Source organism: Muntiacus reevesi, chromosome 15 (genome assembly GCF_963930625.1).
Source record: "Muntiacus reevesi chromosome 15, mMunRee1.1, whole genome shotgun sequence".
In the NCBI taxonomy this organism is placed as follows: Eukaryota; Metazoa; Chordata; class Mammalia; order Artiodactyla; family Cervidae; genus Muntiacus; species Muntiacus reevesi.
This window is the reverse complement of record NC_089263.1, coordinates 45,240,504-45,265,862: the sequence shown is the minus strand read 5'-3', so window position 1 is coordinate 45,265,862 and position 25,359 is coordinate 45,240,504. Positions and strand designations below refer to the sequence as shown.

At 36.6% G+C, this 25,359-nt stretch overlaps 1 protein-coding gene across 1 annotated transcript in view; it reads right to left on the bottom strand.

Moving 5' to 3' along the window:
- The window catches only part of TTC6 (tetratricopeptide repeat domain 6), a 183,574-nt gene that overhangs the window by 27,091 nt on the left and 131,124 nt on the right, over positions 1–25,359 (bottom strand). The window contains exons 16-25 of the mRNA XM_065906884.1: positions 23,028–23,148; positions 21,473–21,623; positions 18,680–18,762; positions 17,688–17,764; positions 16,501–16,661; positions 9,862–9,996; positions 7,027–7,176; positions 6,061–6,201; positions 4,461–4,574; positions 1,218–1,337 (exon numbers count right to left, since the gene is read on the bottom strand). Of these exons, the coding sequence (XP_065762956.1) occupies positions 1,218–1,337; positions 4,461–4,574; positions 6,061–6,201; positions 7,027–7,176; positions 9,862–9,996; positions 16,501–16,661; positions 17,688–17,764; positions 18,680–18,762; positions 21,473–21,623; positions 23,028–23,148 (1,253 nt within the window). The remainder of the gene's footprint in view (positions 1–1,217; positions 1,338–4,460; positions 4,575–6,060; positions 6,202–7,026; positions 7,177–9,861; positions 9,997–16,500; positions 16,662–17,687; positions 17,765–18,679; positions 18,763–21,472; positions 21,624–23,027; positions 23,149–25,359) is intronic.

Below are 25,359 nucleotides of genomic sequence, written 5' to 3'. Positions count from 1 at the left end.
CTCCACCCAACACCATTGCCCAGAGTCTCATAGCTTTTTTGCCTATTCCAAAGACATTCTTTAGCTTTCCCTACCTGAGGGAATTCCAAAGGGCACATCTCAAAGCCAAAACCTAAGGGAGTTCAACTCTTGAAATTACATTTCACCATAGTGTAAATTGGCTTCCCTGGTGGCCCAGTGGTAAAGAATCTGCCTGCCAAGCAGGAATCCACCTGCTGCCTGCCAAGTTCGGTTTCTGGGTCTGTAAGATTCCCCAGGAAGGAAATGGCAACCCCCTCCAGCATTCTTGCTTGAGAAATCTCACGGACAGAAAAGCCTGGTAGGCTGCAGTGCATGCGGTCACAAAGAGTCAGACATAACTTGTAACTGAGCACCAGCACGATTATGTAAACTGCCTAAAATACAGTATCTCAGTCACTTCTTTAATAATAAGTAATTCTGTGGGACAGAATCTCAAAAGATGGCTCCAGAAGTTGAAAAATAATGCAAGTTATATTTGGAGGTGAAAAAATAGGAAACACTCTCCTACATAATGGTCTGTTGTGGTTCCTGAGAAACACAGAAGAAAAGTTACCATTATTTAACGGCAAACTTCAAATTACTATTTGATTTTTGTCTGTATCTCTTAATTCCTAATTTAACTCTATATAGACAACACAGATAAAAATGAGAACAGTGAACTTTGTTTCATTATTCTATAAAGAAATCCACCTGTTTCTTATCCATATATTGCAGATGCTGTCTTCTATTGCAATTCTGAGTGCCTGTTCCCACTAACTTAAAAGCCTGTTCACAGTAACCTATTCTGAGCTGCTATTTTCTACCCATGAGAAGCAAACAGATTTATTCTGACATATTTTCAATGTGGAATGAGGAAAACTATGAACAAGGAAGAGCACTGAGCAGCAAAGTAAATGACACTTAAATCACTTTAATTTTTGTCTACAGCTAAGACACTCCCTTAGGAGAGATGACAGTCTTGATATTTTATCAATTTAGAATTTTTTTACATATTATCCATTCATTTGTATTTAAAAAGAAAAAAACATATTTTTGCAAAGATTCTATCATTCAAAGTACTTCACAATTCTCACTAAAGTTGAATTATTGTTCACTAATAGTGCCATTAATTATCAAGAAAAACTTTTTCACAGGTTTTCAGAAGGAACATGCAAAATCAAGTGGGTTCATTTTTACAGGTAAACAGAAAAGTTTACCTCTAAGGCGAAACTGAACTGTTCTAATTCTGCATAGATGAGTCCACGATTAATGAAGGTGTTCAACGTCACAGTTTCTCCAGCATTAAGAAGAAGCACAATTCCATAATCTGTTAATGCCTAAAAATGAAATAATCACTTACAAGCTAGAGTCAACTCTTTATAGCATTACTACATTAACCACGGACAAACTAGAACCTCATAATTAGTTCTTCAATGTGACTTAAAATTTAAGGCCGAAAATAATCATTTTTAGATTTAATAGGTCCACTTAATTAAAAACTATGGATGCTGCTACTTTCTAACAAATGGGGTGCACTGTGCTTATACTTCACCTGCTATCCTAAGCATTTTTATTGTGCATGGATTGAAGGGGGCACAGAACACCCTTCCCCAGCTCAACAGTTTCACAAAATGACTACTGACATTAAAGCAGAGCACTTGTTAACCTTTTGAAGTTTAACTGCTTTATAGTGTTTTATTGTTTTTGTCACTGAAACCTAAGTTTTACTGAGGCCGAGATTATTCATTTTGCTCACACATTGTAAAGCCAGTAACTAGCACCATGCCTGCACTTACTAGGCATTTGATAAATTTTTGTTGAGTGAATAAATCATAAAGCAATGAAAACAGATCTTAATAAAACTAACAAATGAGCACTTGTTGGAAAATTACTTCAGTATTCTCCCTTTTAAAGACAGTCTAAGCTGAGAATCAACTCAGAGGACCATTTTCCATTTCTTATCTTTTTTTTTCATGCAATAAATAGGTTTTTACTCTGTACCAGGTACTAGGAGTATCCCAAATATCGGTTGGAGCTGAATCGCTTAACTCATTTTCCTTTTGAACATTTTGCCCAAAAGAGCCATGTGGTTTCATCAGAAAAGGGCCAAATCATATATGCCTGTAGCATGTGCTAAATGAAAATGTGAATAAATAGTATTTTACTATTTACTTAGTTAGTGGTTCTCCTCTAGTGTTTTGTGATGGGGAACTTGACATCTAAAAGAATTGTACAATTAAACATCCTATATGCATATTGTGGAATAACTATAAATGAACACTGACAGGCTGTAAAAATAATTCGTAACACTTGTAAAACAAAACTAGAATGTTTGCAATTTTCCTTTCACAGAATCACATAATTAAAACCTGTGTATATATCATGATGCCTTAGAAATCTACTAAGCAATTGAATATGTAACAAAAGAAGAAACAAAAGCTTGGAAATGAGATTTCATGAAGGTCACAATGAGCAGGCTTTGTGCTTTGTCTCTGCTATTGTCACTAAACTTTCAGTCTTGGGAAAGTTACTTAACATTAAGCCTCAGTTTTCTTATCCACAAAAATGGAATATTAATAACATTATATTGTTATAGAAGTCCACTTTAAAATATTGTTTTTTCAGATTTTTGATATGGACCATTTATAGAATTTATTACAATATTGCTTCTGTTTTATGTTTCAGTTTTCTGGCCCCAAGGCATGTGGGATCTTAGCTCCCCAACCAGAGATCAAACCTCCACCCCCTACATTGGAAGGTGAAGTCTTAATGACTGGACCTCCAGGGAAGTCCTTAAAATATCTTGATTGAATGTTGGTAAAGCATTTAGCCCAGTGCCTATCACACAATAAGCCCAAAATGGATGGTAACGGTTACTACTTTTACTAACATAAGGGGGTAGGAACCAGAATTCACCTTTTCTTAGTTTTTATGAAACTGTATCTTGGGAGTGCATTTTTTGTGCAAAATTACTTGGGTTTGCTTGGTCCTATTATGGCAGGAATGCTGAGAAACAGGTGGAGGGAGACAAAAGGGAGGAGGTGACATTATAAAGTGACATCCGGTCCACATGCTGGAGGTCAGATGGTTTCACAAAGCCACCTAACGACTGTTAGCCAGAAGCAAACAAACCCGTGGACGCCAATACAGGTCCCTATTCCCTGTGTGACTTGGATGTGTTTCTAATCTCTCCCTGTTTCCATTTCCTCATCTGTAAAACGAGCCCATTGGATGAAAAGCATTGGGTACCAGGCCGCTCTAAAATAGCCAATATATTCTTATTCTAGTTAGGTTCCCATTTACATAGATTTTCGTTTTCCTTATTCATAGAGCACCAACTCTGATACCAATCAGACATAACAAAAATAGTACTTCCCTGCCCAGACCCCGACCATTGTTTGCAAGTTCAGGGTTACCCAGAAAAGACAGGGGTCGGGGTGGGGAGGAAGCTGTCAAAGATACCTGCTGTGCAAGTTACTCTAATAAATGATCCTTTAATTGGCTCCTAGAATGGTAAAAACAGCCTGTGTTAAAATAAGTTATTCCTTTGTCAACATTTCTGGAGGAAACCTGAAAGTCCAGTTATCGGCAATCTGATATCCATTTAGGCAGAAACAATATTTATCAACTTCTTCCATCCATAGGAAATAAATCACTAAATTTCTAAATGTTTTAAACAGATTTAACTTTCCAGGTTTTGAGGAAATTGAGGGAGTGTGTCCACACACAACAGCGGGAACATGATGCAGTCTTTTAAAAGAAGGCATCATCAACAATGAAGTGGATAGAAACAGGGAAGAGGAGATAGGTGGGTAGCAGAAAAGGAAGCAAGAAATTGGGCAGAACACTAAGAAACTACTGATCTGCTTCCCAGTGAGGAATCTTGATTGGAAAAGGACAAAATTGATAAGGAGAGACTGGAGAATGAAGTAAGGTTCAAAAATATAAAAAAGAGCTTGCAAAGGTAGAATCAGGAGCAGGATAAATAGAGAAAAAAGGTTTGCTTCAACCATCAGTTAGGCTTCAAAACGGTCTCTGAGCTGGAAACCGTCACTCAAAACTGCCTGCTGCATCCGTGGTCTGAGCACTGTAACAAAATACCTCCACAGGCTATTCTAGTTAATGTTGAGGTTATGAAGCAAATAATATTGCTAGTGATCACTGCTTAAAAATTCTACACACAATTTATCAGAGGAAACATTTTTCTCAAATGAGAAACATGTAACACGTGTTAATTTACACAGCCCTTAAATGCTTTTAGAAGCATTATAAAATTAATTTTCATTTGACGTCACAGAGACTGTATTGAAAATTTGGTAAGCACTAACAAAAAATTAAATATTCTTTAAAATGGTTCTTTGGCTTCTCAAGTTTTGTGTGTATTTCCACAGGAATTATTTTTCCAAAACTGTAACAGAAATAATAAGAAAATATGCTTTAAACATATTTACAAATCTTACCATTTGAAGTTCATTTATCTTGGTGTAACATAATGCTCTGTTATAAAATGCTATATAACTGTTTTTATCCATGTTGATAGCTGTAGTTAAATCTGTAATCGCTAGTTTATAAGTCTACAAAGAAAACATAATTAAGTGAGAAGGGTTAATCATAATAGACTTAAATTTAGTTGTAAAATAAATTCTTGATTCTATCGGAGTTTGGGGACTATTCATTTAATCATTCTGTGTATCATCCGTGAAATTAAGACAATCAAACTAATCTTTTACAGAATTAATTAAGAAGGTCCCTTGGTAGGAACTGTTATTATAGTTTTTCTCACTTGCAAATAAAATTCAACATACAAACAGCTATTAATGATTATCTTTTTTCCATTGTTGCTTATATGTGTGTGTGTGCTCATTTGCTCTGTTGTGTCCGTCTTTGCAACTCTATGGACTATAGCCTGCCAGACTCCTCTGTCCGTGAAATTTTTTAGGCAAGAATACTGGAGTGGATTGCCATTTCCTACTCGAAGGGATCTTCCCTACCAAGGGATCAAATCTGCATCTCCTGCATTGACAGGCAGACTCTTAACCACTAACGTCACCTGGGAAGACCCCTATTACTATATAGCAAGGAAAAAAAAAATTTCTTATGGATAAAAGAGAAGCAAGCTAATTCACCCAACAAACATTCACCAGAGCTGGCTTGCTTCTGTCACTAATACTGTCATATCACATAATTGTCATGTTTTCTATCCACGTTCTCTTTTGCTTCTCTTGGATGCTTCCCTGATCATCCATTTTTATAGACAGTAATTTTCACAGAATTAAAAGGTAATGCAAGGTCTTACCTTTGTTTTAAGGTATTATTTGCAAAATATTTCATATGAAATATCTACAAAGAAATGTCAGAAAAGAAAAATAGGGAGAAAAAAAATATGCCAAGAAGCATTAGACATCAGTAGTGTTGCTCACACCTTTTAATTCAGTAATATCCATTTAGGAACCATAACCTTTGATTTTGTTCTATGTGCATTATTTAAAATAGTAAAAAAAAAAAAAAAAGTCAAACAATCCAAATGCCCAACAATAAAGTGGTTAAAATATACTATGATGGAATAATATGCAGTCATTAAAACCGGTATCATCTTCAAAGATTAAATATAAGAAGCAGTGTACAACACAGATTATTTAACTAGCACAGTCCCAGTTTTTGGAAGTATATATTTTATTAGGGAAAAAAGACTAAATGAAATACACCAAAGTGCTCTTAGGAATTACCATCTGATGGTAGGGAATCAGGTGATTTTAATCTTCTTTATTCCTCATTATATTTTCCAAATTCTCTATAATGAATACTATTTCCTTAATAAAATATATATGATTAATGCCATTTAAAATATAAATGTCAAAAATAAATATCACTATTTTATGAAAAATCATTAATTGAAATCCCTTTTGATGTACTGTCAAAGTGTAACACCTTCTATGTAGTTCTGCCTTCATTCCATGGCAATTCTCCTTTCACAGAGAGAAAGCGGAAGTGAGTCCCTCCTTGGCATGTGAGCAGCCACACACTCTAAAATACCAGAGGTTGAGGTAGGAAATTCCTTACTCTGCTGTAGTATTTCAGAACTCCTCTGTAGACATAGGCACGCACACTCTGAGGGTAAATTTTGATGGCCTCATTACAACTCAAGATTGCTTTGGAGTATCTGCCTTTCAAACCATAGTAGGCTACTCGACTTAAATATGCCTTTTCAGAGAAAGATAGGAAGAAAGCAGAAACAGATTATTTCAGTAAAAGCATCAGTTCTGCCAAAATATATACGGTAGTTGGAACAAATTTATGCCATCCAGAGATGATATAAATCAGACTTTTTGTCACTCTCTTTTATTAAGAAAATTTCAAACTCACAGAATATTGAAAGAATAGTACAGTGAACAGCCATACACCTACCACCTGGATTCAATAATTATTAACATTTTGTAATTCTGTTGTTATCTAATTTTTTCTGAACAATTTGAAAATAAATTGTAGACATTTTAAAAATTCACCCCGTCTTTCAGTATACATCTTCTTCGAAGAAGACATTCTCCTACACAACCGCGTTACCACTGTTTATCTAAAAAAATTAATAGTATTTCCCTAAATTATCTGATATTTCATCCATATTCAAATTTCATATGCTTTTAAAATCAAGATCCAATGGAGTTTCATCTATTGGATTTTATATTGTCTCTATAGTCTCTTAAAAGGCAGGATACAATGTAACAGCAAAATAAGAAGTAAATAAATTTATTTTATAGTGTATAAAATCATAATGATTAATAGGTACATTAAAATATTAACAAATTTATATATGTTAAAATTCACAAAGCACTTTTACCTATATAATATCCCTGTCAGAAATCATATTTTCAGTTCAACGGAAAATACAGATAATATATAGATTATTAAAATAACTGAAAAGTAGATAAAAGTAACTGTTGCTAACTAATAACAATAACACTTAAAGATTTAATAGTATTAGCAAATTTAACACACTCTCCAAACCAGAGCAATCACCCATTTAAATACCTGGTAATGTTTTGGATCAAGGGTAATTGCACGATTGAAATCCAGGATCGAGCCACTCTTGTGGAGTTTGACTTTACAAAGCCCACGGTGATAAAAGACTTCTGGAAAATCGGGATTTGCTTTCACAGCTTTTGTAAAGGAATCAAAAGCCTAGAAGAGCATATTGGTAAAAAGCAAATCATTTAGTGGGTAGAATATATTAGTTAAAAAGTTAATACATTACAGTATATAACTATTATTGAAAAGTTTTTATTTTTTGGTCATTTTAAATATGTTTTTCCCAGTGAACCTTGTGGAGCCAAAATATATGAATGACCCAGGTTTATTATAATTTACAGGTTCCCTTATTCACAGACTAATGTCTACATAATTCAGGTTGTTACAATACATTTGGAGGTGTAATTTAAAAAAATAAATTCATTTATGTATATATTTGGCTGCACCGGGTCTTAGCTGTGGTATGCAGGATCTTTAGTTGCAGCATGTGGCATCTAGATCCCTGACTAGGGATCAAACCTAGGTCCCCTGCGTTGGGAACACTGAGTCTTAGCCACTGGGCTACCAGGGAAGACCCTAAGAGGACTTTAATCACTATGTGTCTTATTGTGTTTCTTCAAAGAAATCACAATTCCTATTTATTATTTCCCATGAAGACCAGCAGATACATAGTTACAAAATTTCAAAACAAAAGAACTCCAAAATTTTTTCTAACATTTAAAGCAAAACTAGGTTTCCCCTGCTTGTCCAAAGGACTAAGAACATGAAAAATATTTGTAATTAATCTCCTATGTATTGTAATTTCTTAATGGAAAACTAATCAAGCGCAATTCTCTTTTAAAGTTATGAAGATATAGGTCTCAGACACCATCCACCCCTATGAATATAAGGACTGGAATGGTGTGTGGGTGTGTCTGTCTGTGTGTGTGTCTGTGTAGTTGTGAAATATTCAAAAAGAGCCAATGATATGTTATTTACATATTTATCATATCAGTGAAAATTTCAAAATGGAGAATTGTATAAAATAGCCAAATATTATTAGGTTGGTGCAAGCATAATTTTGGTTTTTGCACTGTTGAAATTTGCCATTTGATATTAGAATACATTCTTAAATAAATGTGGTTACATTATATGTTATTTTAATACACGTTTCTCACTTTATGTTTTTTGCTAATGACTTATTGCTGTTTATTTTATATTTATTTTAGATTATGGAAATGATGTTAGACAAAAAAGCAAATTTGAGCGATTTTCTTATTGGAGTTCAAAATAGGTCATTAAGTAGCGGAGACAACTCACAACATCAACAACACTTTTGGCCCAAGAACTGCTAATGAATGTACAGCACACTGGTGGTTCAAAAAGTTTTGCAAAGGAGACGAGAGCCTTGAAGATGAGCACAGTGGCTGGCCTTTGGAAGTTGACAACGAAAACTGAGAACCATCATCAAAGCTGATCCTTTTACAACTATATGAGAAGTTGTCAAAGAACTCAATGCCAACCATTCTATAGTCATTCTTCATTTGAAGCAAATTGGAAAGGTGAAAAAGTCTGAAGTGTCGTCTTCCCTTGATTCTACACAACAACGAACCATTTCTCAATCAGGGTGTGACAAAAAGTGGATTTTATACAATTGGCCATGACCTGCTCAGTGGCTGGACAAAGAAGAAAGTCCAAAGCACCTCCCAAAGCCAAACTTGCACCAATAAAACGTCATGCTCACTGTTTGGTGTTCTGCTGCTGGTCTGATCCACTACAGCTTCTCGAATCCCAGTGAAACCATTACAGCTGAGAAGTATGCTCAGCAAATCAATGAGATGCACGGAAAACTGCAACGCCTACAAGATGGCATCGGTCAACAGAAAGGGCCCAATTTTTCTCCATAACAATGCCCGATTGCATGTCGCAGAACCAATGCTTCAAAAGTTGAATGAGCTGGGCTACGAAGTTTTGCCTCATCCACCATATTCACTTGATCTCTTGCCAACCGACTATCACTTCTTCAAGCATCTTGACAACTTTTTGCAGGGAAAACGCTTCCACAACCAGCAGGATGCAGGAAATGCTTTCCAACAGTTCATCTAATCCTGAAGCACAGATTTTTTACACTACAGGAATAAATAGACTTATTTCTTGTTGGCAAAAATGTTGATTGTAATGGTTCCTATTTTAATTAATTAAAATTAATTATACCTATGGCCGATTCATGTTTGATGTATGGCAGAAATTGTCTCAATATTGTAGAGTAATTATCATCCAATTAAAAATAAAATTAAATTAAAAAAAATAAGGATTTGTTTGAGCCTAGCTAATAATGATTTAAAGTTCAAGGTCCAAAACTGCGATTACTTTTGCACCAACCTAATAGATAAATACTTAATAATTGAATCAACTGGTTTTCAATGAATCTGGTCATCTTAACAGCCAATTTACTCTGATTTTAATTGTTCAGTTGTCAATAAGGGAAATCAGTGTCCTAGTTGTTTTCCATTTATCCTGCATGACATTGATGCACTCAAAGTACTGACAACGTGGTAAGTAAATTTATACTAAGTGATGAAATTATTTTGCTATAATAATTTCTTACAATTAGATTTATTGTGGGAAACACAATTAGTCTTTAGAATATTGTCGACAAACAAGCATTAATAAAACATGTTGAATAAATAAAACAACATAGTAGGTTTTAAGTGTGCAGACTGACTATAGTAAGTCAAGCTTTACGAGAAGCTTTGGTCTAGTCCCTCACTGCTTAGATGGCCTTTGGAAATGGAACTGAATGTAAGGAAATAATTTCTAAAACCATGAAAAACTTATGTGCCTAAATACACAAAATACCAGTTGTAAGCTGCCTTCCTCCATGTAACAAAGACCCAAGTGATACAGACAGTCTGCAGAAGCTGCTAAGGGATCCAGTCCTTTATCAGAATAAGAAATGAGATCCAACGCCTTTTTAAACATTCTCATGGCTTCCTATAAAGATTTTAAAAAAGAGAGAGTGAGGGAAGGTAATGTTTCTCTATAATGTTTATTTAACATGACAGGCTACATAGTAAAGGGAATCCTGAGTGCACAGCCTTACTCTCATTTCACATGAGGACACACAGATCTGGTAAAGACATGGATCTTGTCAGGGCATGGTGAGAGAGGACCTGGGTGGGGAGTCTGACCGACCCATGTGCCTGGCCTATAAGGAGGCATATAAGTAGGCTTACACAAATGGACTTTTGGAACTGTAATTTCTAAATTCTTTTCTTTTTTGTGAAAATTTATGGGAGTTTAATCTATGAAATAGAGCCATACAAGACTAATTTCTAAATTCTAAAGGGTATTTTCTCATAGTCTTAAATCAGACTTCAATTTATAGACCAGTTTATGACCAGTGGCCTAGTAAGTCTCCTGAAGGGAATGCTGGCCGGCTGTTATGTAGTAAAAGTTCTCTACTGACAATCTCTGAGGCAGTTTGAATCACCCTTTATTTTGTTCTGCTGTGCTCTCAACAGGGTTCCATTGACACGAGAGAATAAACTAACATCAAAAATTACCCATTTAAACTATTCAGCCAAAAGAGTTGAAATTCATTAATGAAAAAAATTAAATTTCCCAGATAAACACAGATTTTCATAATTAGTGTCTCTGTATATTAATCTATGTAGAAATGCAGATGCTTATGACTCTTTAGCCTACTTAATTACATGAAATTAACATGAAATTGCTAAAGAAACAATGAGGTTTAACTCGGACATGCGGTGTCCTTGTGCCCACCCTTGGTTTCCCCCACATATTTACAGTCCATCTCAACATTCAGTGGCTCAGCTGGTAAAGAATCTGCCTGCAATGAGGGAAGACCTGGGTTCAATCCCTGGGTTGGGAAGATCCCCTGGAGAAGGTAACAGCTATCCACTCCAGTATTCTGACCTGGAGAATTCCATGGACTGTATAGTTCATGGGCTCGTACAGAGTCGGACACGACTGACAGACTTTCACTTTCAACATTAAAGGCAAGACCTTGCTACAGAAAATACACCAATCAAATTCTCAGTTTTCCTCCTTTTTAATTTTCAAAGTCCCTCTATCTTCTTCATTTCCATCTGTTTCTCTCCTGTCTTTGGATGGTTTCCTTTCTTCTTCTCAGAGCTAACTCTTTAAGCTGTGCCTTTGACCCCAACTCCATCCCCACAGAATCTGCTAGTTCCTTCCACTTCTGAATCTCTGCCCCTTCACTGCCTCCTTGACTCCCTACAGTCTTCCATCACATTTACTTTAAAAGTAACACATCTTCACTTCCTCTTGCTTTCTCCTTCAGCTGATATCCCACCTCTCTTTCCTTCACTACTATAGAAAGTAGTGGTTGTCCTTGTGAGGTTTGCAGGGAAGGCATATTTAAATTCTAAACACAATACTCTGGTGGCCATGGGGATAAAAACTTTGAAGACTTATAATACTATCATATTAAGTCAAGCAAACTAAAAATATCTTCTGAATTAGGACTAATGACCAGAGTAACAGAGAAAGGAAGTGGATTTGAGAGATATATTTAGAAAGTAGAATCAAGAAAACAGGACTACTGATTTGGTATAAAGGGCAAACAAAAGTTACCTCAGATCTCTAGCAGAGCAATGTCAGGGAGGCAGGGAGGTTAAAGGAAATTTAGGGTTATTCCCAAGAAGGAATTCAATATCATAAAGGTGTCAATGATCCCTAAAATAATCTAGAGAGTCAATGCAATTCAGTCGAAATTCCAGCAGGATTTCTTGTTGCTGTTCTTTTCACTGAGGCATAGTGGCAACCCACTACAGTATTCTTGCCTGGAAAATCCCACAGACAGGAGTCTGGAGGGCTACAGTTCATGTGATCACAAAGAGTCAGACACAACTGAATGACTGAGCATAGATACTTACAATAGTGTTAGTTTCTGCTGTACAAAGAAGTGAATCAGCTCAATGCATGCATGTAGCCCTTCCTTCTTGGACCTCCCTGCCTCCTACCCCAACCCACCCATCTGGATCATCTTAGAGCACTGAGCTGAGCTCCCTGTGCTATACCGCAGGCTCCCACTAGGGTTTTTAATTACTCTTGACAAGCTGAATTTAAAATGTGTATGGAAGAGAAAAGGATGAAAAATAACCAGGGATTTCCTGAGAAAATATGCTGTGATGACTTGCTCTACCAGATGTCAAGAATTACAATAACGCAACAGTAATTAAGACATTGTATTATTAAGTCAGGGGTAGAAATATTGACCAAAGGAACAGAATAGAGAACCCAAAATCAGTCCCACACATACATGAAAAGTTACAACAGGACAGACGTACTACTCAAATCTTTGATTGTGGAGAACACTTCAGTAAATGATACTGGAACATCTGAGTATCCATATGGGGAAAATTGAAATTTTACCAATATCTCACATTCAAAAATATCTATTTAAGGTAGAGTGAGATCTTAAACTGGAAAAGGGAATGGCAAACCACTTTAGTATTCTTGCCTTCAGAACCCCATGAACAGTATGAAAAGGCAAAAAGATAGGACATTGAAAGATGAACTCCCCAGGTTGGTAGGTGCCAAATATGCTACTGGAAAAGAGTGGAGAAATAACTCCAGAACGAATGAAGAGATGGAGCCAAAGCAAAAACAATGTCCTCTGGTCATAGAAGTAAAAAAAAAAAAACGTCCAATGCTGTCAAGAACAATATTGCATAGGGACCTGGAATGTTAGGTCCATGAATCACGCTAAACGGGAAGTGGCCAAACAGGAAATAGCAAGAGTGAACATCAACAATTTAGGAATCAGTGAACTAAAATGGACTGGAATGGGCTAATTTAACTCAGAAGACCAATACATCTACTACTATGGCCAAGATTCCTTTAGAAGAAATGGAATAGCCATCATAGTTAACAAAAGAGTTCGAAATGCAGTACTTGGGTGCAAGCTCAAAAATGACAGAATGAACTCTGTTAGTTTCCAAGGCAAACCATTCAATATCACAGTGATCCAAGTCTATGCCCCAACCAGTAATGCTGAAAAAGCTGAAATTAAATGGTTCTATGCAGACCTACAAGACCTTTCAGAACTAACACCCAAAAAAGATGTCCTTTTCATCATAGGGGAATGGAATGCAAAAGTAGGAAGTCAAGAGACACCTAGAGTAACAGGAAATTTGGCCTCAGAATACAAATGAAGCAGGGCCAAGACTATCAGAGTTGTGCTAAGAGAACGCACTGGATATAGCAAACACCCTCTTTCAACAACACAAGAGATGACTCTACACATGAACATCACCAGATGGCCAACACTGACATCAGACTGATTATATTCTTTGCAGCCAAAGATGGAGAAGCTCTATACAGTCAGCAAAAACAAGACCGGGAGCTGACTGTGGCTCAGATCATGAACTCCTTATTGTCAAATACAGATTTAAATTGAAGAAAGTGGGGAAAAGCACTAGCCCATTCCTAAAGCACTAAATCAAATCCTTCATGATTATACAGTGGAAGTGACAAATAGATTCAAGGGATTAGATCTGATAGAGTGCCTGAAGAACTATGGATGGAATTTCATGACTTTGTACAGGAGGTAGTGATAAAGACCAACCCAAAGAAAAAGAAATGCAAAAAGGCAAAATGGTTGTCTGAGGAGGCCTTAAAATATCTGAGAAAAGAAGAGAAGTGAAACGCAAAGGAGAAAAGGAAAGATATAAGCATCTGAATGCAGAGTTCCAAAGAATAGCAAGGAGAGATAAGAAAGCCTTCCTCAGTGATCAATGCAAAGAAATAGAGGAAAACAATAGAATGTGAAACTAGGGATCTCTTCAAGAAAATTAGATACCAAGGGAACTTTTCATGCAAAGATGGGCACCATAAAGGACAGAAATGGTATGGACCTAATAAAAGCAGAAGATATTAAGAAGAAGTAGCAAGAATAAACAGAACTATACAAAAAAGATCTTCACAAAAGATCCAGATAACCACAATGGTGTGATCACTCAACTAGAGCTAGATATCCTGGAATGTGAAGTCAAGTGGGCCTTAGGAAGCATCATTATGAACAAAGCTAGTGGAGGTGATGGAATTCCAGTTGAGCTATTTCAAATCCGAAAAGATGATGCTGTGAAAGTGCTGCACTCAATATACCAGCAAATTTGGAAAACTCAGCAGTGGCCACAGGACTGGAAAATTCAGTTTTCATTCCAATCCCAAAGAACAACAATGCCAAAGAATGCTCAAACTACCGCACAATTGCACTCATCTCTTATGCTAGCAAAGGAATGCTCAAAATTCTCCAAGCCAGGCTTTAACAGTACATGAAATGTGAACTTCCAGATGTTCTTCAAGCTGGATTTAGAAAAGGCAGAGGAACCAGAGATCAAATTGCCAACATCCACTGGATCATCGAAAAAGCAAGAGAGTTCCAGAGAAACATCTATTTCTGCTTTATTGACTATGCCAAAGCCTTTGACTGTGTGGATCACAATAAACTGAGGAAAATTCTGAAAGAGATGGGAATACCAGACCACCTGACCCGAGACTAGACCACCTCTTGAGAAACCTGTATGCAGGTCAGAAAGCAACAGTTAGAACTGGACATGGAACTACAGACTGGTTCCAGATAGGAAAAGGAGTAAAGGGTGTATATTGTCACCCTGCTTATTTAACTTATATGCAGAGTACATCATGAAAAATGTCCAGTCTGGATGAAGCACAAGCTGGAATCAAGATTGCCATGAGAAATAACAATAACCTCAGATATGCAGATGACACCACCCTTAAGGCAGAAAGTGAAGAACTAAAGAGCCACTTGATGAAAGAGGAGACTGAAAACGTTGACTTAAAGCTCAATGTTCAGAAAAATAAGATCATGACATCTGGTCCCATCACTTCATGACAACTAGATGGGGAAACAATGGAAACAGTGAGAGACTTTATTTTGGGGGGCTCCAAAATCACTGCAGATGGTGATTGCAGCCATGAAATTAAAAGACGCTTGCTCCTTAGAAGAAAAGCTATGACCATCCCAGATAATATATTGAAAAGCAGAGACATTACTTTGCCAACAAAGGTCTTTTAAGTCATAGCTATGGCTTTTCCAGTAGTCATGTATGGATGTGAGAGTTGGGAAAGCTGAATGTCGAAGAATTGATGCTTTTGAACTGTGGTGTTGGAGAAGACTCTTGAGAGTCCCTTGGACTTCAAGAAGATCCAACCAGTCCATCCTAAAGGAAATCAGTCCTGGGTGTTCATTGGAAGGACTGATGCTGAAGCTGAAACTGCAATATTTTGGCCACCTGATGCGAAGAGCTGACTCATTAGAAAAGACTCTGATGCTGCGAAAGATTGAAGGCAGGAGGAGAAGGGGACGACAGAGGATGAGATGATTGGATGGCATCATGAATTTGTTGGACATGAGTTTGAGCAACCTCCAGGAGTTGGTGAGGGACAGGGAAGCCTGGCATATTGCAGTTCATGGGGTTGCAAAGAGTCGGACACGACTGAGTGACTGAACCGAACTGAACTGAGATCTTAAATTTGAAAAGCAAAACTTTTAAACTCTTAGAAGAAAACATGGGGAAACACCTTACAACCCTGGTGTAGAAAGGGAATTTTTAAACAATAATTTTTTTTAATATTTTTTATTTATTTATTTGACTGTGTCAGGTTGTGGGATGTGGGATCTAGTTAGCTGACCAGGAATTGAACCTAGGCCCCCTGCATTGGGAGCGCAGAGTCTTAGCCACTGGACCACCAGGAAAGTCCAAATGAGAATTTTTTTAAGGTTGCGACAATGAAACAAAAAGTAGATATAGTCAAGTACATTACAATTAAGACCCTCTGCTCATTAAAAGACATCATAAAGAAAATTTTAAAAGCAGGCACAAATTTTAAGAGAATATATGACACACATGCCACCAACCAAGGATTAATACACAGAACTTATTTTTTCAATGCCAAAAATCAATATGAACAAGACAAACAAAAATGTGTACAGGAAATGGATAGAACAGGAAATATGAGTGGCTGTTAACCTATAAAATGATGCCTTGATCTTTCACTCAAACTGAAAAATGTGAATTAGGACCACAATGAGACAGTTTTATGCACCAAATTGACAAAAATAAAGTTGACAATACCAGTTATCATAGGATGGAGATAAGCAATAATACTCATACACCACAGGTGCAAGAATAAATTGGTAGAAGCCTATGGAACCATGTGCCATTTTCTTGAAAGTCAAACATTTACATCCTCTATGTTCCAGCAATGTTAACAGAAGACATCAAAAAGCGTGCTTATAGCAATCTTACTCTTAAGAGGAAAAAAAAAATAAAAGGGAATAACCTAAATGTTAATTAAAAGAAGAATCAAGAAATGAATGGCATGATTTATTTTGTTAAAAAATGTATATATAAGCTGTAATTCTAAGCACAATATAACAATTTCATAAATAGGTTTAGTAAACATGACTGAAACGTTTTTCACCTTGTTTCTCTTGGCCTTCATTTGAGCTTTTGCTAACAGAATATACATGGGGACATCAGGCTTATTTAACATGATCCCATCTAAGACCTGGATGGCCTTGTCATGGTTCTCACAAAATGAATAAATGAGTGCTTGCTGTATAGGACTCAACTCAATGAGACCTGGAAGGAAAAGAAAGTTTATCAGTAACTTTGCCAAGCATCTAGGACTTCGATCTAACTGTTTTTAGGCAGTCAAGCAATTCAATATTCTGTGTTTACAATATGAATTTAAGAAATCAATATGATACTAAAATCTATTTATTATCAACAGACAATAAGACATTCTAATTACAAACAAAAAAATAATAGTGTAAGTTTGATATAACCTGTAATAATCTCGGGGCTTTCCAGGTGATAAAGAACCCACCTGCCAATGCAGGAGATACCAGAGATGTGAATTCGATCCCTGGGACAGAAAGATCCCCTGGAGTAGGAAATGGCACCCATTCCAGTATTCTTGCCTGAAAAATTACATGAACAGAGGAGCCTGATGGGCTATGGTTCATGGGGTTGCAAAGAATCAAACATGACTGAGCACACACATACACACACACACATAATAATCTCTCACAAAATTCACCAGGTTATGAGGCATTTTACAAATTGATTATATACATGCAAAGTTGATGTTTTAAAGTTTCAAATTCCAACTCTGACTTTCAAGTGAACTCTTTGTGCTAGCTATACATAGCTATCAGTTCAGTTCAGTTCAGTCACTCAGTCATGTCCGACTCTTTGCGACCCCATGAATCGCAGCACGCCAGGCCTCCCTGTCCATCACCAACTCCTGGAGTCTACACAAACCCATGTCCATTGAGTCGGTGATGCCATCCAACCATCTCATCCTCTGTCGTCCCCTTTCCTGCTGCCCCCAATCCCTCCCAGCATCAGGGTCTTTTCCAATGAATCAACTCTTCTCACGAGGTGGCCACAGTATTGGAGTTTCAACTTCAGCATCAGTCCTTCCAATGAACACCCAGGATTGATCTCCTTTAGGATGGACTGATTGGATCTCCTTGCAGTCCAAGGGACTCTCAAGAGTCTTCTCCAACACCATAATTCAGAAGCATAGCAAATAGTATAAAAAGATTAAAGAAGTATTTTAAAATTAAAGCAATGTTATAATTTTGCATTGATTATATTTACCTTTGTTCATTTCTGCTACTTGATAAATAGTGAACTTTGCAAGATCATAGCATCTCATCCTAAGAAGATACTGTCCTCTGAAAGAAATAACACCCTTTAAATCGAAGCAGCTAAAAATAATCTGTATTTTTCTAAGATAAATATTTTTATATTACTTAAGATCTTAAATTATGTTTATTCATACTTACATATATACAACAAAAACAATGTGAAACATATGAATATTTGTGTAAGTCTAAGTAAGCCAATTAGCATGGAGATGTGAGAACAAAACAATTTAGCAAATGTGAAGCTGAAAGGAAAATACTCACGTCTTTTTTTAATTATCAGTATTTAAAATGTTACACTCTGCTGCTGAGAAATTTTAATGCTAAACACAGGTCAAGGGGACATAAAAAGGGAGAAGTATTTACATAAATTGTTAAAATGTGATTCAAGAGATAAAACATAAAGCAAGCTCTTATCAGAAAGCACTGTTCCAGTCCATTTTCCCACATCTGTAAATCCATTTCCCATGTTAGTAATTATATTTTTGGTAGTGATAACTCATAATTTGCAATGGGTCCTTTCACAGCAAACTCTACTGGATCAGAAATACAGTTCAAAGTATTGTGGGCTTTTTTTTCACCAAATTATCTGAGGTTTATGCTTGGTACCTCTGTAGACACAATCAAAATATATTGCCTCACTTTCATGAGATCTGGGGTAACTATCTAACCAGTAACCTAGAGAGGCCTCAAAGAACTTAAACACGAGATAGTTGTGTTTTGAAACAAGGATAGAACAAAGGGAAAGATCTGCTTATTGCATAAATTATCTTAAAATTCAATGAAAACAGTAACTATATTTGACTTGCTGGTTGAGAGATGGCCATTCCTGGGAGATTAAATGTAAAACAAAGAGGTCAGGAGGATCAAGAAAGAACTAAGAATTCCAACAGCTAGCTCAGATTCTAAGATATCCCAAGAAGAATTCTATTTCTATGCTCATACCTTATTATATATAATTGGATTCCATCTGGCTGAAGGTGGATAGCATAAGATAACTCTCTTACCGCCTTTTTCAGTTTGTGCAACTGTTGAGTGATAAACAGAAATTTAGCTCATAATAATACTAATTGCTTCCTTTCTGATATTTATTTTCTCCCATTCTTCAATACAGAAATTGTGCAGGAATTCCTCAATGAACGTGGGATACAGTGAAGTAAAAAAACAAACAAAAAGATGCTAAGTCTTCTGTTTTTTTAAATTATCTTTTAAGTTTGAAGAATGATTACACAGACCCACAAATAAATAGTTTTAGATAAATATGATTATATCATGTATTCTAGTTTCTTTTGTTTAGCTTTTTCTCTAGTTTTTCTCCCTCAACCATAGCATCTTTTACACCAAACATTACTCATGTTAATAAACTAGATCACAAAGGAAGGTAAAATAAAAAGTCAATTCCAGTTAAAAATAAGAGAGGAAAAACAAGCTTGCGCTTAAAGGGTAAAATGAATGAGTAAAACAAACTACAACAATGCTAAAAAAAAGATTTGTTTTAAAATCAATATACAGTGAAAAGTAAACATTTGATTCTTTTCTTAATACAGGTTACATAGCATAATCTGGATTTGTACAAATTTTTACAACATTCAGTTCAGTTCAGTTGCTCAGTCGTGTCCGACTCTTTGTGACCCCATGAACCACAGCACGCCAGGCCTCCCTGTCCATCACCAACTCCCAAAGTCTACCCAAACTCATGTCCATTGAATCGGTGATGCCATCCAACCATCTCATCCTCTGTTGTCCCCTTCTCCTCCTGCCTTCAATCTTTCCCAGCATTAGGTATGTTACAAAAGGAGGAACTAAACAGATTCCAGCAAAATGAACCTGGGATAACAAATGACTCCTCTTACTATGCTGACATGTTGATCAAAACATATTTGTACATGGAAGTAGACATACAGAGTGGGTCATGTCAAAAGGGAATTCAAAAGAAAGGAGTTTGAGATGTGTTTAACTGTGCAACTTCCGGCCTGCTGCTTCTCAAACTGACTGACCAGGTTGGTGTAATTAATAAACCACCTCGTCATATGTTTGCATTGCTCCACCTGGTTCCAACAAGGGACATATCTATGCACTGAGAAAACCTTGAATGGAAGTGATGGAGGCTCATTCTCTGGTCTTTACAAACTTTCCTGGGATTGACCTTCTCCAGGAAGCATGAAATCAGATTTACCCTCGAGGCTGAATCCACACTGTAGGCAAAGGTATTCTTCTATATACATACACAGGATTTGGTTTGTCACTGTTTCATCTACATGGGATCTTACTGTACACACTTTATACTCTTCTAAATCTTGCTCTAGAGTATCTCAGAAATCCCTCCAAATCAGCTGGTATAGTTCTAATTATTCTTTTTATTGACTACATAATGCCCTAGAGTGTAAATACAATGTAATTTACTCAACCATTACTGTGAAGAGATATTTGCCCCCTCACAATGAGTCTTTGAATATATGTCCTTACACCTTGGTATTATGCTAGTGCTTTGGTTTCTAAGTATGCTTGGAGGAAACTTCTGCATAAGGCCTCAGCTCCATCTACAGTGAGTGACACGAAAGGGTCACACTCCATCCCCATCCCTTCCCAAAGGGATCAAGAGCAAACTCTCCCTGGGGACAATGGCAAACTGGCCGAGGGTCATCCCCCTCCACCATCGGGAAGGTAAGGACTCGAGTGGGACTCTAGTCACACTGGGTTCTGAGATGTTGACAATGAGAACAGAGCCTCTAGCAAACTCCCAATGGACATGTAGTGTGGGCAAGAAATAAACTTTGGTTATTTTAAGATGGTGACTTTGGAGTTTGGTCTGTTGTTGTTGTTTTTCCACATCATAACAGCCTATCTTGACTGAAACCTATGTGAGGAGAGGACTTGGAGGAGATGAGGGCCAAAAGGTAACAAGAAGCCAGTTCACATGAACTCTTGCAGACCTTTGGCTTCTGCAGGATATTTGACTTTTATGCTGATCACACAAGGGAAGCTATGGAAGGGTTCCAGGCAAAAAAGGAAAATAATCTGATTTGTGTTTTAACAGGATCATTATGCTGTTGTTTTGAAAATCCATCAAAAAGGAATAAAGAACAGAAGCAGCAAGACCAGGAGGCTACTGCAATAACCAGTGAGAAATGACAGTATCTTGGACAGGGTGGTTAGTGGCGGAGCAGTAGAAAGGAATATCTGCTTTGAAAAGTAGACACAACCAGATAACACTGTATATCTCTGGAAAGTAAAATTTGGTTGGAGTCAGGAAGAACTTTTATTATTCACTGCATTGTTTGAATTTTACACTAAGCATAGTTTTTTAATTTAAATAACTTGTAAAATTTAAACCAAATTTAAAGGAAAATGTGAATGATTTGGATCCCATACAGTGCATAGATCCCATTCTAGAGAATAAGATTGTGGATGGTTTTTAATTTATTATTTGTATACATATATTACATATATATATATATATATATATTGCTTTTGTAATAAGAAAAAAAGGCATTATTTTAAAAAAAAGAGAAGAAAATGAAAGACAGAAATTCACACTGAATCAGGAGAGGCTTTATAAGTGGGCAATTCTAATTAACTGAATCTATTTAATACCTAATATGCATTGCTTATAAATGCACTAGGCTCTGTAATTAGCTGAAAAAGAATACACAGATATATTTTAAATTATACTATTGAACAACTATTCAGAACATTAAAACTTTTAAAAAAAAATCAAGCATCTCAAACTTTAGATACCTTACTATAGGCTTCTGCTCGACAAATATAGCTTTGAATATACAGAGGGTCATGTCTAATAGCTTCAGAAAAATATGAAGTGGCTTCAATGTAGTTATCCAGATGTAGCAGATATATGAGGCCAATATTTATATAAGCCAAAGTAATGGTTCTTCAAAAAAAAAGACAAAGCAAAATATTCGTAGACATTTTAACTATTCCAAATGTTCTCCAATTATAAATGAACCTAATAAAATACATACAGCAATTTATTCAAGGGTTCATTCTCAGGGTTTTACTAAAGCAAAGTAAATCAGTTAACTACTTTCTATTAAAAATTACAAACACCTTCATAAAATCCTTAGTAAGGAATAAACATCCATAGGGTTTGTCCTAGGAATAGATTTCCTAAAGCCTTCTTGACTCTTAGCAGTACTTCACTCTTCTTTACTTAATCTTGACTTATCTTGAATAACAAGCTTAGTTTTCCTCAAAAGCTTTTGCCTCAGTCTATGTTATATTTGCCCTGAGAAAGGGTGTGGAACTGTAAGAAACAGCAAGGCTTAGGGTTAAAAATCCTCTCCACAGAGTTATTAACCCAGCTGCTTTTCTATATCAAATAAATACTGTTTTTCTCTATTCGAAGCAAACAATTTAAAATGTAGAACTTTAGAAATTGTGTTCCATGCCTCTATTTCAAAATGAAGAAACTACACATCTTTAGCCCAACTTTGTAGAAGTCCTGACCCTTTGCCTACTGCCCACTTTCTTCTGGGTTTCTGCAAGTGAAACTCACTTCTTCCACTTCCTAACTCAAAAATATCCCAAAGAAAACCACTGTGGCCACTATGAAGCCATGCTCCATGATGTTCCTAAGTCAAGTTCCATGTTTACCCCAAAGAAGCTAAGTAAGCAGTCTGTCAGATGGCACAAAAATGGCATAATTTGTTACCTTTCTGACAACTTCCATTTTAATGAATGCTTCTTTGGAAAGAAGGGGAATTATTTAATTAAATTCTGTTTTTACAGTCTGGTTTTCTGACTAGTGTATATAACCTTCGGTCTGTTTCTTCCTGAACCTATATTCTAATGGTATTTGATTTTTTCTTCTGCATTACTGAACAAAATGCAGTCAGAAGTTCTAAACAGAGGATTTCCTTCCATTGAGTCATATATTGAACATTGTAATGATATATCAAACAGAATATTTTGCCATTATTTTAGAACTTAATGACAATTTTCCATGAACTTAACTTCAAAAAGTTCTAACCTGGTCATCCCCAAACTGCTCTTAATTACTGGTTGATTTTGTTATCCATGAATATAAACTGCCCTGAAAACCATTCAATCCCTAAAATTTGCAGAAGCAGCTGAGGCAAACAGATGTTGAGAACAGTCCTTATTTTGGAAGTAATCTTATTTTTGGAAGTAGTATTATAATTCTAGGATGACTTTATGTTTGTCTCATTTTTACAAAGTTACTAGTGAAGAGGGGAGAAAGCTTTTTCTTGCATTTTCGGTATTTTCTTAATTTTATACAAAAGTGAAATCAGTAAAAACGAAAAAGAAAACATACCTTTCTAGACAAATAACGGCTTCAAAGTCACAAATTGCTAGCCACCAAAGTTTTAGATCTGCATAGAGTATGCCCCGATGTAGGAAACAACTAAGATTCTCGTAGCCATCATTTATGAGAGCTTAAATAAAGGTATATATCTTATTCAGGTTGTGAGCAAACATATCTGAGTTATATTTTATCCTATACTCCTTCCTACAGATTATTCTTATTTTTTAATATTATATAAAATAAAACATATCTATGGGTGTAATTCCTTGGTGAGTAAAAAATAGTACTCACATATAAAAGTACATTTGTTTATAAATAACAATGTGATTATCCTGGTTCACAAATTCATTAGAGCTGGAAGACATCCTGGTGGTAATCCAGGTAATCTACAAATGAAAAGATTAAGGTCCACATTGCCCATGCCAACCACTGTCAAAGATGGGCCTAGAATCTGACCTCTGATTCACTTCAGTGAATTGCAGTCAGAAAGGTGCTGTTACCCTTGATGGCCTGTTATTATCAGGTACACAGGAAGGCATCATTACTGGCCAAACAACAGGTACAAGCCCAGACTGGGACAGACAGCAGGAGCCAGGCTTATACACATAAACCAGGAAGGCAGCTCAAAGAGACCACTCCAGTGCATAGGGACCTTGGAGTTAAGGCAGGCAAGTTGACTATGCATGTCCCAAATAACAGAAGCACAGGGCACAAGTAACCTCCTCGCAGGGCTCCGGGTGTGTGGTCCTCATCAGTGACCAGTCTAGTCAGTCAATCCTAAAGGAAATCAACCCTGAATACTCATTGGAAGGACCGATGCTGAAGCTGAAGCTCCAATACTTTGGCCACTTGACGCAAAGAGACAACTCACTGGAAAAGATCCTGAGGCTGGGAAAGACTGAAGGCAGAAGAGAAGAGGGTCACAGAGAATGAGATGGTTGGATGGCATCACCAACTCAATGGGCAGCAGTCTGAGCAAACTCCAGAAGACATTGAAGGACAGGGAAGCCTGGTGTGCTGCAGTCCATGGAATCACAAGGAATCAGACACGACAGCGACTGAACAGCAACCAGTCAGTCTAGAGGTCATCTCACGTTTCCCCCTCAACTTTCAAAAACATGCAGTGAATTAGATGAGATTTACACAACATATAATCTACATCTTCCAAGTTTCTTGAGCACATTCTAGCTAAAAAGGGAAAGTTTTCAAAAAAAAAAAAAAAGATACATAATGTTCACAGGCTGGGACACAAATATTCACAGCACTATATTCTGGGAAGTATACTGAGTATAAGCAATGATCACACAGATTAAGTAATCACTTGAAGGTCGTTTGACTGCTCAGTTTACAGTATGACTGTCTAACAAGGAGAAAGTTAGCTGCAGTTTGCGTGGTTGCTCTAGAAAACAGAAACATTCTCTTTGGGGGGAAAAATGTATTAGAATTACTTAACCCCTCTGTGCATCGGTTTTCTCATCAGTAAAATGGAGATGATAATAGTACCTACCTCATAGTATTATTCTGAAGAGTAAATGAGACACTCCCTTTATAGCATTTATAACAGTGCTGCCTGGAAAGTTGTGAAATGTCTATTGAATGTTAGATATTATTATTAGCTTAGAGAAATATCTTGAGGGTCCATTTAATGAAAGATAAAACTCCTTAGGCTAACCTATAGGAAAGGACTTGAGGCCAAAATAAAGTTGGTCAGCTCTGAATAATCAACTGACAAGGATTTGTATTATTGTGATAGCATAGAAAAGAGGGGATAAGGAACCCAAGACATGGAGAAGAGGGAAATATGAGAGAGCGGCTTTTAGGAAGAACAGGAAGAAAGGGGTTTGGCCAGATGGCAGATGTACAGGGCTGACAGAGACTAATAAAAGATGAACCTTCAGAAATAAGGGTGCTTAACCTTCAGTTTTAAATTATCTGTGCTAACTTTGTCCAACGACCCCTAAAACATTCAGTAACAGATGGTAACCATGAGAAGTGAACTGGTGAACCAAAATGGAGAATCAATCAGAAAGGAGTAATTAGATACAAAGATTACAAGAGAAGTGAACAAGAATCCTCAGTTCCAGGAATTGTTGGCAATAGAAAGGAGGACACTAGACTCCTCTCGGCACATAGGATGGGCTCTGAGTTATTTTATTTGCATATTCGTGGGAAGGGTGACTTCAGAAGTCAGATAGACTTAGAGATATCAATAAATGATCACCTGTTATTGACTTCCCTGAACAGCGTTCTATTCTCTTCCTAAGGGTCTAGGGGTTTCCTTAAGCTATAGATTCTGCCTCATCAAGGATGTCGGGATTCTAACACTTTGCACCCAGGTGAA